An 18,359-nucleotide genomic window follows, 5' to 3' on the forward strand; every position below is an offset into this window, starting at 1 on the left:
TGCAGCTCGGGGCAGCGGTGGGGCTGTGGTTCACCCACTAATCTTTCTATTCCAAGTTTTCCCCCTAGAAAAAGAAATCCTGGAGGGACCGTGTCCAGGCACATCACCCTGAGCTGAGCAGTTCAGGGGTGGCTAGTGGGTACTGTGGGCACCATGCGCCCCCCCAAACACACACACAAGCAGTTTCCCAGCTGCTGGGAACATCGGTGGCTGAAGAGAGATGTCACCTATCCGTCGCGGAGGCTGCCGCGTCCAGGCCCAGCACCTGTGGTCAACAGGGGACAGGGGTGAAGCTCCAGAGCTCCCCATGAGATGTACGCAGACTTTGCATCCTTCACCGCCTGGCCGGGGGTGACCACAAGGACCCTCCCCACTCATTTTCCTATCTCAGCCTCTGTCTCGCAGTCTGTTTCCTGGGGACCTAGCCTCTGACACAAAGCATGAGTTGTATTTTGAAAGATTTAAGAAACAAACAAAAGAAGTAACACCAGTTGAAAGTGTAACATAAATAGGAAGAACTAAGCCCCGATACTGGTCCTATCAGGAGATGTAAACGGGCCAAACTCAGCGTGATCCCGGAGTGGGTCACAGGGCAAATCCCGACCCTGAGCTGTGAACCAGCATCAAATCCGAGAGTGAGAAGGTCACACGCAGTCTCCTCCGCCCGCACACCTGCCCCGTTTACCTGCGCCCTAGAAACTCCAGCCTGTAGGGACACAGAGCAAGTGAGCGGCTGCCAGGGCCCAGGTGGGAGAACAGCCTGAATACAGAGCAGCCCCAGGGTTTTGGGCGGAGATGAAACTTGTGTATGTTGATTGCAGCGGTGGCTAGTTTACCTGCGTCAGTGCTGGTAAAACCCGGAAAAGGATCGATTTTCCCGTCTGTTCCGTCTCAACAAAGCGGACCATGGATCGCATGGGTGACAGGCAGTATACACGCTTCTTTATCGGCCCATTAAATCGTGAGATAATGATTTCAGTGTAGGTAAAGTTACATTTTATTTCTTCAGGAGATGCGGTACGAAGTTTGTTTTTTCTCAGCTTGAAGAGGAACGCGAAAATGCGAGGAGGTCTTTGACAAGAGAACGAGCACGTCGTTTTGGACATTCGGCTGGTTTAAAGTTTTGTTTTGTTTTGTCTTGTCTTGCAAGGTCCCTAAGGTTGACCATCCCCCACTGGTGGACATGCAGTGTTGGCCAGCACTGCAGTCACCAAGCGTCTAAAGACGGAACCTCTAAGATTTCTAATCTGCACTGGTTTCCTCCTTCTGCTGAGGCAAATCACCACAAATCCAGTAGCTAATACAACACACCCTCATTATCTGGGGGGCAGAAATCACGGTGTCAGCAGGGCCTCGCTCTCTCCCGAGGCCCCAAGAGGAGACCGTGGGTCCTTTCAGGGTTGCACTCCTCCCTCTTCAGGCTGGAGCACGGCGGGTGGCTTTGGTGTCACACAATTTCCTTGGCCTCCCTCTTAGAAGGATGTGTAGTGATATTGGACCCACGTCCTCAAAGAGTCTGGGAATAACTGGGTCTCAGATCGTGGCTCGGGACCTGATGCTTGCTGGGCTCTGAGAGATGTGAGGGGCTGTCAGTACATCATCACACCCTCAGGACCCAGCAATCAGTCCCCAAGTGGTCCAGCCAGAGCCAGAGATAAACGAGACTTTCTCTAGGGTTGCAGAGACAGAAAAGATCTCTCTCCCACTGTGCTCAGCAGAATAAGAGCCCCCAAAGACACCCACGTCCTTCCTGGGCCCTGCGGATGTGTCGCCTCACAGGGTAGAGGGGACTTTGCAGCTGGGATTAAGTTAAGGCTCCTGAGACGGGGATGACCCTGGATTCCCCGAGACGTCCAGCGTCATCCCAGGGTCCTTATAAGAGGGAAGCAGGAGGGTCAGAGGCAGAGAGAGACGGGAGACGCTGCGCTGCTGGCTGTGAGGATGCAGGGGGGGCCGTGAGCCAGGGATGCGGCACCTCTAGAAGCTGGAAAAGGCGGGAACCGATGCTCCGTTGGAGCCTCCGGAAGGACCGGCCCTGCCCACGCCTGCATTTAGCCCCGTGAGACCCGAGCCGGACTCCTGACCTCCAGGACTGTCAGAGAACCCATCTGTGTGGTTTTCAGCCCCCGGTTCATGGTGAGTTGTCCCAGCTGCCGTGGGAAATTCTGGTGGGTCTTCCACAAACTCTGTGACCCTCAGCCTCCACCTCAGCACAGGGGTGACACTGACAGTCCCCCCGTCGGGTCACTGCAAAGATCATCATCATGCAGCAGGCATCAGCTGGTTTCTTACGGAGGTCACTGAGTTTGAGGGGCTGTGGACGCCCAGGATGCGGCTGGATAAGCAAGTTGGGACAGAAGTGGTTCAGAGGGAAAATTCTGACGTGGGAGAGCGTGGAGTCTGCCACTCGAGGGGCTGGCGATGCCAGGGGAACGTGACTGGGGAAAAAGGGCTGTAGGATTGCAGGTTAGATGCAAACATAAACATTATTATTACTGTCTCCTCCGGGCCCCCGCTGCCCTCCCGGCTCCAGGCCAAAGTGATCAGAGCCACACACAGGGTCAAGCTGCACTTGGGTGTTTACTGGGAACGGGCTGAGGGGCCAGACCTGGGCTGCTCATGCTTTTTTGGTGATGCTCTTGGGGGTGGCAAGCTCTTGCAGGCGAGGGGATGCACGAGCCACCAGGGAGGCTGGAGAGATGAGGTAGGGGTTGTAGTCCTCGCTCAGGTCCCTCCGCACTTTGGGTTTGGCCAGGGAGACGATGCGGGGACTGGCCACCGCCTTCTTGGTGGCCTCCAGCACCTCCCAGCGTGCGTCTCGGTCAGAAACACACTTGTCCGACTGGGGCTTGGGCACTGGAGAGGGCGGGAGAAGGGGGTGGTGTCAGAAGCCGGAGCCTGGGGCATGCAGCCACCACCACCCCCGCCTCGCCCCGCAGAGATCAGCCTTCTGGGTCAGAGCTCCCAAGTTTAATGGCCTGTCTGTCAACAGATGATGGATAAACAAACATGTCCCTCCACACATGGGAGCATCACTCAGCCATGAAAAGGGGTGAAGCCCTGACACTCGCTACCACATGGATGGACCTTGAGGATACGATGCAGTGGGAGAAACCAGACACAGAACGACACACGGTGTGTGATTCCATTGATGGGAAACGTCCAGAACAGGCCAGTCCACAGACAGACAGTGGGTTCCTGGTTGTCAGGGGCTTGGGGAGGGGATGGGGGTGACTGCTCATGGGGACGGGGCTTCACTTTTGGGGGGATGGAGTGTTCTAAAATCGACTGTGTGGGACATAAGAGAACAGACTTGTCGTTGCCAAGGGGGAGGTGGAGAGGGGGAGGGATGGATTGGAAGTTTGGGATTAGCAGATGCAAACTATTATATATAGGATGGATAAACAACAAGGTCTTACTATAGAGCACAGGGAACTATATTCAATATCCTGTGATAAACCATAATGGAAAAGAATATGAAAACGAATATATATATGTGTATAACTGAGTCATTTGGTGTACAGCAGAAATTAACAACACTGTAAATCAGCTATACTTGAATAAAAAATAAATTTAAAAAAATATATATGATTTTTTAAATGACATAAATAATATAAAATAAAATTGATTGTGGTGGTGGGTGCACAGCTCTGTGAACATACTGGAAAATATTGAATTGTGCACTGTGAAAGGGTGAACTGTAAAGAAAAAATATTTCAAATGGCCATGGGTCCCAGATGGGGGACTCAGAGGGAGCAGAAAAAGGTACCCTGGGGGCTGGGGGTGAGGAAGGGGCTCAGGCAGCCCCAGCTGGGCCCTCTCCACAGGGCCCCACCAGCCACATGGGATCAGTACCCGATATGGGCTGGACTTTTATCGTTGTTTAATTTTAATAAAATCTGTTCATTGACTTAAATCAATGGACGGATTGGCTTTCATTCCACTTTAGTCGTGGACAGACAGCTCTCAGAGCAGACCTGTGGCTCAGCCACCCCCCTCTGTTCACCTGCCGGGACCCCCGGCCCTTCTCCTGCTCAGTCCCCTTCGCCACCTCTCCGCCACCCCTTCCTCCACGGTGGGAGCCACGGGGCATGGCCTGCATGGGGACCAGGAGAGAGGTGACCGCTGGTGGCCACCGGTGACCACTGCCTTAACTTTGGGCCCCTCGGTTTTGAGGGCTGCCTTTCCAAACTCCTCTTTGCTCCAACACCCTGCAATCGCAAAAGGGCCCTCCCCCTAGTCAGCAGACAACCCACAGCTCGGGGGAGAGGCCCTCGGTGAAAAGAAGGGGGGCCCTTCCACCAGCCTCAGGCTGGACTACAACTCCTGGGCAGGTGACATGTGCGGGGGCCCCCAAAAGGGAGGGGCTGGGGGACCTCGGGAGGACCTGCCCAGAGCCCACCTTTCTGGGAGTCCTCAGGGAGACTCAGGGGCATTCCCTTTGTTGTAACATCTGGGCTCCGAAAATCTTCTGGTCACAGCCTGAGAGTGTGACTGGTCCACGGCCACACAGTACCCACAAATGCAAAACGGCATGGACCAGTGCCCACCCCACGTGGCCCCTGCACTGCATGTATCCTCACTTCACTTCTTAAATGCTGGTCACAACCATCAGTGGGTGGAAGTCTGCGGTTTGAAAAACACAGCCCTACACCAGTTTTATCCATACACACACGGATGTGCATTGATATGTGCTCCTGAAGCCTGGATGAATATACACGCGGGTGTAGGTACAAATGTACATGGGCTTATTATATTCCAGACGTGTGTGTTCATGCATATGTGTGTGAGACAAGATGGTTTGAGAGAGAAGTGCGTGTGTATTTGTGTTTCTGTTCATTTAACCAGTCATAACAAATTCAACAAATACTTTAACAAATATTAAGGGAACAGACGAATGAATGAATAAACAAACAAACAAAAGATCCCACAAGCAAGCTCGAAAGAAAAAAGACTGGGAAGAAGTTATTTTGCAACGTGCTCGACATAGGGTGAGTGATCATCTTATATAAAGAGCTGCTGCAAATCAATAACCACCTCCCCCGCAAAAAAAAAAAGGAAACAGGAAACGGAGAAAATAGGACACAGCAGATTATACCAAAACAGCCAATCAAGCTCTCTGGTGACCACGTGCCAGGAGCCAGGGATACACAGCGAATTTTCCTAAGCCTCTGACTACCTTTGGGTGGCAAGATTCCTTTCTTCATGCTCTTCTGCATTTTTCAAACTCTCTACAATTAGTGCATTTTACTTTTGTTGTGGGGGAACCAGGTATGTCCTTTGTTTTAAAGGACAGGAAGAGGCCCAGAATGCAGCCCGCATTTCCACAGAGCTGGAACTCCTGGCTCGGGGTCTCTTCCCTCCACCGTCACTGAACTGCCCTGGAGCCCGAGGGGAGGGCGGCCTCACTGAGGTTGCCGGCTCTGGAGGGGCCCCAGCAGCCGAAGCCGCGACAGTCCTGGGGACTGCGGGCCGGACCAGAGGGCAGACAGCAGAAGCAAGAAGAACTACAATCCTGCAGCCTGTGGAACAAAAACCACATTCACAGAAAGATAGACAAGATGAAAAGGCAGAGGGCTATGTACCAGATGAAGGAACAAGATAAAACCCCAGAAAAACAACTAAATGGAGTAGAGATAGACAACCTTCCAGAAAAAGAATTCAGAATAATGATAGTGAAGATGATCCAGGACCTCAGAAAAAGAATGGAGGCAAAGATTGAGAAGACGCAAGAAATGTTTAACAAAGACCTGGAAGAATTAAAGAACAAACAAACAGAGATGAACAATACAATAACTGAAATGAAAACTACACTAGAAGGAATCAATAGCAGAATAACTGAGGCAGAAGAACGGATAAGTGACCTGGAAGACAGAATGGTGGAATTCACTGCTGCGGAACAGAATAAAGAAAAAAGAATGAAAAGAAATGAAGACAGCCTAAGAGACCTCTGGGGCAACATTAAACGCAACAACATTCGCATTATAGGGGTCCCAGAAGGAGAAGAGAGAGAGAAAGGACCAGAGAAAATATTTGAAGAGATTATAGTCGAAAACTTCCCTAACATGCGAAAGGAAATAGCCACCCAAGTCCAGGAAGCACAGCGAGTCCCATACAGGAAAAATCCAAGGAGAAACATGCCGAGACACACAGGAATCAAGCTGGCAAAAATTAAAGACAAAGAAAAATTATTGAAAGCAGCAAGGGAAAAATGACAACATACAAGGGAATCCCCATAAGGTTAACAGCTCATTTCTCAGCAGAAACTCTACAAGACAGAGGGAGTGGCATGATATACTTAAAGTGATGAAAGGGAAGAACCTACAACCAAGATTACTCTACCCAGCAAGGATCCCATTCAGATTCGATGGAGAAATCAAAAGCTTTACAGACAAGCAAAAGCTAAGAGAATTCAGCACCACCAAACCAGCTCTACAACAAATGCTAAAGGAAATTCTCTAAGTGGGAAACACAAGAGAAGCAAAGGACCTCCAAAAACAAACCCAAAACAATTAAGAAAATGGTCATAGGAACATACATATCGATAATTACCTTAAACGTGAATGGATTAAATGCTCCAACCAAAAGACACAGGCTTGCTGAATAGATACAAAAACATAACCCATACATATGCTGTCTACAAGAGACCCACTTCAGACCTAGGGACACATACAGACTGAAAGTGAGGGGATGGAGAAAGATACTCCATGCAAATGGAAACCAAAAGAAAGCTGGAGTAGTAATACTCATATCAGATAAAATAGACTTTAAAATAAAGAATGTTACAAGAGACAAGGAAGGACACTACATAATGATCAAGGGATCAATCCAAGAAGATATAACAATTATAAATATATATGCACCCAACATAGGAGCATCTCAATACATAAGGCAACTGCTAACAGCTCTAAAAGAGGAAATCGACAGTAACACACTAATAGTGGGGGACTTTAACACCTCACTTACACCAATGGACAGATCATCCAAAATGAAAATAAATAAGGAAACAGAAGCTTTAAATGACACAATAGACCAGATAGATTTAATTGATATTTATAGGACATTCCATCCAAAAACAGCAGATTACACTTTCTTCTCAAGTGCGCATGGATAGATCACATCTTGGGTCACAAATCAAGCCTCAGTAAATTTAAGAAAATTGAAAGCATATCAAGCATCTTTTCTGACCACAACAGTATGACATTAGAAATCAATTACAGGGGAAAAAAACGTAAAAAACACAAACACATGGAAGCTAAACAATACGTTACTAAATAACCAAGAGATCACTGAAGAAATCAAAGAGGAAATCAAAAAATACCTAGAGACAAATGACAGTGAAAACACGATGATCCAAAACCTATGGAATGCAGCAAAAGCAGTTCTAAGAGGGAAGTTTATAGCTATACAAGCCTACCTCAAGAAACAAGAAAAATCTCAAATAAACAATCTAACCTTAAACCTAAAGGAACTAGAGAAAGAAGAACAAACAAAACCCAAAGTTAGCAGAAGGAAAGAAGTCATAAAGATCAGAGCAGAAATAAATGAAATAGAAACAAAGAAAACAATAGCAAAGATCAATAAAACTAAAAGCTGGTTTTTTGAGAAGATAAACAAAATTGGTAAACCATTAGCCAGACTCATCAAGAAAAAGAGGGAGAGGACTCAAATCAATAGAATTAGAAATGAAAAAGAAGTTACAACAGACATGGCAGAAATACAAAGCATCCTAAGAGACTACTACAAGCAACGCTATGCCTATAAAATGGACAACCTGGAAGAAATGGACAAATTCTTAGAAAGGTATAACCTTCCAAGTCTGAACCAGGAAAAAATAGAAAATATGAACTGACCAATCACAAGGAATGAAATTGAAACTGTGATTAAAAATCTGCCAACAAACAAAAGCCTAGGACCAGATGGCTTCACAGGTGAATAGTATCAAACATTTAGAGAAGAGCTAACACCCATCCTTCTCAAACTCTTCCAAAAAATTGCAGAGGAAGGAACACTCCCAAACTCATTCTATGAGGCCACCATCACCCTGATATCAAAGCCAAAGATACTACAAAAAAAGAAAATTACAGACCAATATCACTGATGAATATAGATGCAAAAATCCTCAAGAAAATACTAGCAAACAGAATCCGACAACACTTTAAAAGGACCATACACCATGATCAAGTGGGATTTATCCCAGGGGTGCAAGGATTCTTCAATATACACAAATCAATCAATGTGATACACCACATTAACAAATTGAAGAAGAAAAACCATATGATCATCTCGATAGAGAAAAAGCTGTTGACAAAATTCAACACCCATTTATGATAAAAACTCTCCAGAAAGTGGGCATAGAGGGAACCTACCTCAACATAATAAAGGCCACATATGACAAACCCACAGCCAACATCGTTCTCAATGGTGAAAAGCATTTCCTCTAAGATCAGGAACAAGACAAGGATGTCCACTCTCACCACTATTATTCAACATAGTTTTGGAAGTCCTAGCCAAGGCAGTCAGAGAAGAAAAAGAAATAAAAGGAATACAAATTGGAAAAGAAGTAAAACTCCCTGTTTGCAGATGACATGACACTATACCTAGAGAATCCTAAAGATGCTACCAGAAAACTACTAGAGCTAATCAATGAATTTGGTAAAGTTACAGGATACAAAATTAATGCACAGAAATCTCTTGCATTCCTATACACTAATGATGAAAACTCTGAAAGAGAAATTAAGGAAACACTCCCATTTACCACTGCAACAAAAAGAATAAAATACCTAGGAATAAACCTACCTAGGGAGACAAAAGACCTGTATGCAGAAAACTATAAGACACTGATGAAAGAAATTAAAGATGATACCAACAGGGCACTTCCCTGGTGGCACAGTGGTTGCGAATCTGCCTGCCAATGCAGGGGACACGGGTTCGAGCCCTGGTCTGGGAAGATCCTACATGCCACGGAGCGGCTGGGCCTGTGAGCCATGGCCGCTTAGCCTGTGTGTCTGGAGCCTGTGATCCGCAACGGGAGAGGTCACAACAGTGAGAGGCCCGCGTACCACACACACACAAAAAAAAGACGCACGTGGGCTTCCCTGGTGTCGCAGTGGTTGCGAGTCCGCCTGCCGATGCAGGGGACGCGGGTTCATACCCCGGTTCGGGAAGATCCCACATGCCACGGAGCGGCTGGGCCCGTGAGCCATGGCCGCTAAGCCTGTGTGTCCGGAGCCTGTGCTCCACAACGGGAGAGGCCACAACGGTGAGAGGCCCGCGTACCGCAAAAAAAAAAAAAAAAAAAAAAAAAAAAAAAGACGCACGCAACCCAATGTTCACTGCAGCACTATTTACAATAGCCAGGTCATGGAAGCAACCTAAATGCCCATCGACAGACTAATGGATAAAGAAGTTGTGGTACATATATACAATGGAATATTACTCAGCCATAAAAAGGAATGAAATTGGGTCATTTGTAGAGACGTGGATGGATCTAGAGACTGTCATACAGAGTGAAGTAGGTCAGAAAGAGAAAAACAAATATCGTATATTAATGCATCTATGTGGAACCTAGAAAAATGGTACAGATGAACCGTTTTGCAGGGCAGGAGTTGAGACACAGATGTAGAGAACAAACGTACGGACACCAAAGGGGAAAGCCGCGGGGGGTGTGTGTGTGCTGAATTGGACGATCGGGATTGACATGTATACACTGATGTGTATAAAATGGATGACTAATAAGAACCTGCTGTATAAAAAAATAAATAAAATAAAGGACAGGAAGAGAGTCAGGCCAACACCATGTAAAGAGCCCTTGTGCCCCAGCTTGGTTCTTTTGGCCCTGGCCCTGCACCCCAAGTTTCCCTTCTGCACCCACTTGCTGTGCTGGGAGACCCACAAACCGCCCCCCCCCACCCAGAGGGAGCGATTCCCTCTGCCAGCCCCCAGGGAGGCCATGCAGGCCACAGATGAACTGCCCACAGGGATCTGGACAGCTGGTCTGCAGTGCAGGTGGAGCTAGGGAAGCACAAATCTGGCAGAAGCAGGTCCAAGTTGACTGGCTGCCCCCGCCCGCGTCCAGTGGGGAAGGCTGCTTCATAAGATGCCGAATCCCCGGGGACCTGCTTACTGGCCAGGTGAAGGAGACGGTTATAGTCTGACACGTGTGGCTTGGGTTTTGGCATGGGGTCCCACTCTTCCCGCAGGGCGGCTGGAGCCCTGGGCTTTGCCAGCTGGATGATCCTCAGACTGGGGGTGGCCATCCGGGCTGCCCTGGACACTTGGGACACCTAGAAACAGAATTAGGGGGGAAGGAGTAAAGCAGCCCATGATTCCTCATGGCCCCTGGTTCAGAAAGACCCTGAAGGCAACACTGAAAGACAAAAGACTGACTGGGAAGAAGTTAGTTTGCAGTGTGTTCAGCAAAGGATTAGTAGTAGCCATCATAAATAAAGAGCTTCTCTAAATCAATAACATGAAAAATCAATAGGAAACTGAGTTAATCGTGCAGGAAAGTAAACCCAAAGGATCAATAATCCTCTCTGTGTGCCAGGGAAATGTAAATTAAAGCAGCCAACTATCACTCCATGCCAACAAATTTGGCAAAAGTGAAAAAGTCTGGCGTTATCAAGCCCTGGCAGGAAGGTGGGAGGAGAGAGATCCCGATACGTGGTTGGTAGGAGGGTGAATTGTACAAGCACTTGGTGTGTGTGTAACATTTAATGTTTTACAAAAGCTCTCTGCTGGGTGCACTTTGGGTAGGAGACTGCCCAGAGGCAGAGGATTGGCTGTAATGTTCTCTAGGGAGACTGAAAGATGAGTCCCTTTCCTCCTGAAAGTGTCCTGCTGAGAAATCACAGACACTACTCTTGTCAAAGACGTCCTGGCGCTTACAATTTCACGCCCCTCTCAACCACCCCCTCTGTCCCCTCTCCTTTCTTCCCCTCCTTCTCTGCCCACCCGGACAGCCCCCACAGCTCAGGTCACCAGATGAGGCGGTTGAGTCAGCCTGCGGTCCTGCCCTCAAGGGGCCCCCCGTCTGCAGGGGTGACAGGCAGGGAAACAGTCACTTATCCATGCATTTGAAGAATATCGACGACTGCTTCGTGCCCTGCTCGGGGCAAGGCCAGCTCTGCAGTAAGGCCACAGCAGACACGGACACATGTCCTCAGGGAGCTCACGTTTAAGGGAAGGATGACAGCCCATCCAGAGCACATGTGAAAGGGGCTGGGAAGGAGCAAGAAGGGGTGTCGGATGGGGGCCCCACCAGTCTGGGCAGGAACATGCCCAGCTGCACATGCCAAAGCCCAGGGGCTTGTTGAGGGACCTGCATTTAGTCCAACAGGGGGCACATGGGGTAGTAGGGATGGAGAAGGTCCCATCCTGCTGGTTTTCACGGGGCACTGGGGAGCCACAGAGGGTGTTGGAGCACAGAAGGACTCGAAGGCTAAACTGGCAAAGGCAAGGCACGGTCCGGGAAAACAGCAGGTACGTCTCCAGGTAAGGGGTGGGGCCAGACCCTCCCCCGGATGCCAATCCAACCAAACTGACTGCTGAAGCTTTTTTTTTTTTTTTTGCGGTACGCGGGCCTCTCACTGTTGTGGCCTCTCCCGTTGTGGAGCACAGGCTCCGGACGCACAGGCTCAGCGGCCATGGCTCACGGGCCCAGCCGCTCCGCGGCATGTGGGATCTTCCCAGACCGGGGCACGAACCCGTGTCCCCTGCAATGGCAGGCGGACTCCCAACCACTGCGCCACCAGGGAAGCCCTGAAGCCTTTTTTTGAGACAACTGGGGAAACGGAACATGGGCTGGGTATTTGGACACTAAGGTATTATTGTTAAATTCTTTCAGTGGGATCTTTGTTGTTAGGGGTTTTAAACTACCCTCGCCTGTTAGAAATCCACATGAAGAGTTTCTGGGAGAAGCAGTGTGTTGTCTGCATTTAGTTGTAAAAGTGTCCAAGTTGGGGTTCTGTCAAACAACCACATGAAAAGACACGGATCCAACGCACATTAAACCACAAGGCCGTCCCACCGCACACCTGACAGGGCGGCCGGCCGTAAAGGAATAAACGGACAAACCAGCAAATGGACACACGGTGCCGGACGGGGCGGCCACCGTGGGAGCAGGTGGTCAGTCTCTGATAAAGTCGGACAGGCCTCCTGGCCAGGACCCCGCTTCTGGGTGTTGACCCTGGAGATACGGCAACGTATCCCACAGAGACCCAGATTCTCACGGCAGCCGTGTGTGCGGGAATCAAAACCCAGAAACAAGCACGTGTCCTTCGGTGGGTGCGAGACGCCCCCACGGCGGCCCCTCCCAGGGGAGCGGGACTCCGTGCTGCTGGCCCAGGGCGGGGCAGCGCGCAGGTGCCGGAGGGTAGCTGCGGGCCGCCGGGGCGGAGTCGGGCCTGAGCCGGGGCGGGGGGGGGGGGGGGGGGGGGGGGGGGGGGCGCCTCAACTGGAGGAGCGCAAAGGACCAGATGAGAATGGACTGAACTCCGCTGTCACCTCTGAACCGCCGTTGTCCGGCCGCCCTGCTCCGGCTCCCCTCCGAGCTGACAGGCAGCGGAGGGCGGTCCCTGCACTGCCTTCAAGGCCCGGGGCAGGAAAGTAACGCCTTTTCTTGAACAAAGCCCGGTGACTCCCGATGGTTCAGGGAAGCAGTCACACGTCTGTTGCCTCTTGTCCTTCCGGAGCCGCTGAGCCCCCGGCGGGGAGCTGGGGAGCTCCAGGGGGAGAAGGGCACCCACCTCAGACATGTGTATACTCCAGATGTTACTCCGGACCTTCGGGGTGGCAAGTTCCCGCAGGCGGTCGGACGCTTGGTACTCCAAGGTGGACCGGGGAATGGGCCAGATGGGGGTGGTCCTAAGGGAGAGGCAGGCCTGAGACCCTAACCCACCGCCCGGGGCCATGTCTGTGTGCTTGTGTGTATACGATTCCTCTCTGACTCTGGGGCTCAGGGAGAGCCTGGTGCAGTGCAGGGTTTTCAAAATACCTCCAAGAGGAGTTCCTAAAAGAATCCCTAACAGAGCCCCCTATTCTCAAGGATGGAGCGACCCTCTCCCTGGTAGTCCCCTCCCAGCCGTCTCCCCTACTCCCACCATCAGGCTGGGGTCAGGAGGTGGATCGAAGGGATGAAAGTCAGCCCTGCCACCACCCCACCTCCTAAAAATCGGGTCTCGGCTCCGCCTCCGCCCCAGAAACAGCCGTATTTCACTGAGCCGAGGCAGACTCTTATTTTCACATCTCTGAGGCTGGAATGCAGTGGATAAATGCTGTCAGCCCAACCAGAAGGCCCGGGGCCATCCATGACTGGCTGTGCTCCATGAGGCGGTTTACAGAGAGGTCACCCCAGATTACAGGCCGCACAGAGGTCACCCCAGATTACAGATCACACAGAGGTCACCCCAGATTACAGATCACACAGAGGTCACACCAGATTACAGATCACACAGAGGTCACCCTGCAGATTACAGATCACAGAGGCCACCCCAGATTACAGATCACAGAGGTCACCCCAGATTACAGGTCACACAGAGGTCATTCCAGATTACAGATCACAGAGGCCACCCCAGATTACAGGTCACACAGAGGTCACCCCAGATTACAGGTCACACAGAGGTCATTCCAGATTACAGATCACACAGAGGTCATTCCAGATTACAGATCACAGAGGCCACCCCAGATTACAGGTCACACAGAGGTCACCCCAGATTACAGGTCACACAGAGGTCATTCCAGATTACAGATCACAGAGGCCACCCCAGATTACAGGTCACACAGAGGTCACCCCAGATTACAGATCACACAGAGGTCACCCTGCAGATTACAGATCACAGAGGCCACCCCAGATTACAGATCACAGAGGTCACCCCAGATTACAGGTCACACAGAGGTCATTCCAGATTACAGATCACAGAGGCCACCCCAGATTACAGGTCACACAGAGGTCACCCCAGATTACAGGTCACACAGAGGTCATTCCAGATTACAGATCACAGAGGCCACCCCAGATTACAGGTCACACAGAGGTCATTCCAGATTACAGATCACAGAGGCCACCCCAGATTACAGGTCACACAGAGGTCATTCCAGATTACAGATCACAGAGGCCACCCCAGATTACAGGTCACACAGAGGTCACCCCAGATTACAGGTCACACAGAGGTCATTCCAAATTACAGATCACACAGAGGTCATTCCAGATTACAGATCACAGAGGCCACCCCAGATTACAGGTCACACAGAGGTCACCCCAGATTACAGATCACAGAGGCCACCCCAGATTACAGGTCACACAGAGGTCATTCCAGATTACAGATCACAGAGGTCACCCCAGATTACAGGTCACACAGAGGTCACCCCAGATTACAGATCGCAGAGGCCACCCCAGATTACAGGTCACACAGAAATGCCTCCAGATTACGCTCCAACCAGCATTAAGGTGAGAAGTTGTGGTCACAATGACGGCCACAGAAACGGTGGCTGGAGCCTGTCAACATGGGTGAGTGGGGCTCTCGGGCATGTTTTCCTTTCCACACATGCGTGAGATAGGAAACCAGTCTGTGTCTAATAACACCAGATCCCACATCAGCAAGGGTGGAAGGCGCAAGAACTGAGACAGAATCGTGCCAGGAGGCAGGCGCCTAAAACCATCAGTCTCACAACCGCCAGCTGCCCAGAGCGACACCAGCACCTGCCCTGCAGCCCTGAGAGCCTCCTGCGTCCTGTCTCGGTAGCTGAGCTTCAAAGGCTCACTGCCTGGCCGGCGTGAATGGGTCTCCTGGTCCCAGGACCTGGACCCTCCCCTGCAAGCCCCGAGGAAAAGGGGTCCCTGCCCGGCCGCCCCCTACCTGTTGTTGTTGTAATACTCTGAGTAGAACCTCTTAGGTCGGGCCAGCTCCGCCAACCGGCGGGACACCTCTGCACAAAAGGGGAAACAGCTCCCTGGAAACCTGCCCCTCCCCGAGGGCTTCCCTCCTCCTGAATCCAGCTTCACACAAGGGACAGCTCACAGCAGACACCCTCACCAGGGGACCGCGGGGCACACAGGGGTGGGGGGGAACGGGGGCTCAGGCTCCTCTGCAGGACGGGCCTGGGCTCCAGGGGCCTCCGTGCTCACTGCAGGGGATTCTAAACCCAAGAGAGAACTCGCCCTGAGCGGCTCTCCAGAAATGAGTTTTCTAGTACTGACCCCACTTTGACTGAGATGCAAACTGTGATTTCCCCTGGAGAGCTTGCCCCCCACCCCTCCCCCACCAGGACCAGCCTCCAGCTTGGGGACAGACTCCAGAGAGGAGACCCCTGGAAAACTGGGGGTGGAGGCGCTCCTGGGAGATGGGGGAGGGGCAGTCCCGCAGGGACCCCTGGGAGGGTTGGGCTGGGAGGCCCCTCGGTCTCCCCAAACAGAGCCAGGTGCAGGTCACGGTGAGGTGGGGGTGACCCGGCCGCAGGCGCCTGGCCAGCCCCCCTCCCCCTGATGCCCCCCCCCCCCCCCGCGGAGAAGGAGTTAGGGTTAGAGTTAGGGTTAGGCAGGTCAACCTACTGGGCACCGTGATGGTGAGGGTGGTATCCTCAAGAAACCTCTCTGTCCAGTACACAGATGGCCTGGAACACACCCAGTGGGGCTCAGCGTGAGGGAAGCCAGGGTCCCAGCGGTCTGCGCCCCATTCAGCAGCAGAACTCAGGGCACCCCATAACACAGACAGCGGGGAGAGGGGCAGCTGGAGGGCGAGGGAGGGAGAGCTTCCAGGGGGAAGAAAGGAGAGAGTAAGTAGATGGGCAGCAGAGGCAGGTCAGAGAGGGACACACGGACGCGGGAGAAAAGTCTTAGAAGCACAGAGAGTGTAGGTTATTCTGAGCAAGGCTGGTGCTCAGAGAAGGAGGGAGCTGGAAAAAAACAGGCGCAACTGAGAAGCGGCCAGGCCTCTAGGAGCAGACCCATCTCAAGCCGGGGGCTGGGTCCAGAGCTCCAGGTAGAGCTGGGAATCCTGGGGCGGGGCCCCCAGTGCAGAGTCCTTCCCCCAGCCCTATCCCAGGAGAGGAAGGGTGGTTCCGGTGAAGGCCCCCCTTCCCAACGATGTGGGCAGCGGGGGGGCGGGACTCACCAGTAGACACAGAACTGCAGGTTCCTCATGTGGGGGGAGATCTAGGCGTAGCCCCTGCAGCAGCACCCCATCCTGCGAGAGACAGGGCCCCGCCCGCCTCTGCGCAGGGACCCGCTGGTTCGGCCGGTATCCAGAGGCTGCCGAGGGCACCGTGCCCCTCTCAGACCCCCCCATCCAGGCCGCCCAACACCTCACCTGTCTTTCAAGACTTGCCAGTTGGTCTTGGGTTTCACCAACTCCAACAGCCGCCTCTTCTTCCTCCTCTCCCAGCCCACGGAGGTGCCAGGGGTCCTCTGGGAGGTGGACAGCCGGCTGAGGGAAGGTGGACGCTGAGGCCAGAGCCCTTGCTCCCCCGGCGGGGTAGAACCATCCTTGTGCTCTCGCCCCGCCCTCTGGAGGAGAGCCCTGGCACCATGAAGACCTGATCTGAAATCCTAGCTTTGCCACCAGCCAGTGCCCTCGGTTCCCTCCTTTGTGAAATGGAACAGAAACCTGCTCCCGCCTGCAGGGCCACAGAGGGGATGCTGAGCCATGGACAGTGCCCCCAGGAAGCCCCCAGAGCACCAAGACATCCAGTCTCCTGTCCCGGCTTGGACCCCTCCCTGAGCCCCGCCTATGCGCAGCGCCGCCCTCTACGCGGCACACGTCCCCTGCCCCACCGGCCACGTCACACAGCACCCTGTGCACTCATCACACGAGCTCCGTCACTGTGCCGGGAGGGCAAAGGCCCCTCTGCAGTGCCTGAGGGGACGCGTGCTTACCCAGGACCAGGAGGCGAGGGGTTCCAGCCGAGGAACCCATGCACACACTAGGGCACGGGGTCCCTCCCTAGAGGGAGCACCCGCGGTTTTCCGGGTGTCCTCCTGGCCACCGAAAGCGTTTCTGGCAATGTATGGTACTTGCATTGGTTTCAGCTTTGGGGGTTGGGAGACTCTCCCCCATTTCTTTTTCTTTCTTCGGATGGAGGGCTCACGACCTCTCAACTGCCACCTCCAAAGCTGGCGTTTGCGTAGGGTTTTCCACGACGACTCCCCTGCCACCTGGACAGGGGCCGTTTGCCGCCTTCCTCCTCAGAACAGCGAGGTGCTGACAACTTCACCCCTAGAGTGAGCACCCAGGCCAGTGCAGCCACGCCCAGGGCCACCCCCGCCCACCTCAGCCTGGGCGCCCGCTTCTCCTGCCCACCTCATCTCAGGCACGCCCTCCTCCGCGTCTTTCTCCAGAACCCTCTCCAGCTCCGCGAGGGCCTCCTCCGGGTTCTGGGCGTCCACGAATTCTTCCCCAGTCACCTCCTCAGGGGGAGTTTCCTCCTCTTGGTCTTCCAATCCCAGGTCCCCATCGTCCAGACCCCAGCATTTGGGGTCCCTGGACCCTCGGTTCTCATACGTGGGGCCCTGGAGGCCCAGGGTGCCGTCATCCTGCCCCCTTTCTGGCTGGTCCTTGGCCTCTGACATGCGGTGGCTGTAGAGCGAGCTTTACTGGTGGTCCCCCATGTGCTGGGCCCTTCCCAGCCCTGCAGCTTTGCTCTTGTTGTCTGTGGTCACCTGGCAACAGGAGCACGGCCCGCCCACATTCTCAGCCTACATTCCATGCCCACGCATCTGAGGCGGTGGGCACCCCTCGTGGGGCCGCCCACCCCTCCAACCTCAGGCTGCCCGCTCCCCTCCTGCCGCTCTGCTTTCCTGCTCCCTAAACATGAACCTACCTCAGGGCCTTTGCACTTGTCCGTGCCTCTGCCCGCACACATCCTGGGGGCTCCTCCTCGGGAAGGCAGCCCCATTCCTGGGTCTCCCTGCATCTCGGCACTGATTTGACTTCTCCATGGTGTTTGGCACAGACTTGTAGCAAGTCGCCTTCCCAGGCCAGGGGCCGTGAGTGCCCCATTCACTGGTGTCCCGGGGCCTGGGAGGGCTCTCGGGGAAGGGCTGCTGAGTGAGCAGTTACCCTGGGAACAGGGCTCGGTGCTGGGGCACACACCCAGCTCCACCCTACGTTTCTTCTTAGTAAAGGACTTGTTTGTGTTCACATGGGGGAGTCAGTGCTGGGTGTGACAGTTCACCAGGGGTCCCACCTCTTCCCCGGGACTGGCTCAGGAATGGGACCTGAGAGGAGGTCTGCAGGGGCTTTGAGGGATGGTGTCCTCTCTCGAGACAGGAAGAAGAGACCCTGTGTCTTCTTCTTGGTTATTGCTGGGACTGTGTGTGATGTCTAGAGCACAGGCAGTCATCTTGCTACCAGACACAAGTCCAT

The 18,359-nt window shown here is 52.8% G+C and overlaps 1 protein-coding gene across 1 annotated transcript; it reads right to left on the reverse strand.

The window, feature by feature from the left end:
* Positions 1 to 159: 159 nt before the first annotated feature.
* Positions 160 to 17,563, reverse strand: THEG (theg spermatid protein). Its single transcript, XM_049707295.1, has 7 exons — positions 17,295 to 17,563; positions 16,305 to 16,421; positions 15,548 to 15,609; positions 14,856 to 14,925; positions 12,750 to 12,867; positions 10,127 to 10,286; positions 160 to 2,856 (listed from the first exon to the last, which is right to left on the reverse strand). The coding sequence occupies exons 1-7, from the start codon at positions 17,561 to 17,563 to the stop codon at positions 2,618 to 2,620; spliced, it is 1,035 nt and encodes a 344-aa protein (XP_049563252.1). The 3' UTR covers positions 160 to 2,617.
* Between the last annotated feature and the right edge of the window lie 796 nt (positions 17,564 to 18,359).

The sequence above is a fragment of the Orcinus orca genome, chromosome 3 (genome assembly GCF_937001465.1).
Source record: "Orcinus orca chromosome 3, mOrcOrc1.1, whole genome shotgun sequence".
Classification (NCBI taxonomy): Eukaryota; Metazoa; Chordata; class Mammalia; order Artiodactyla; family Delphinidae; genus Orcinus; species Orcinus orca.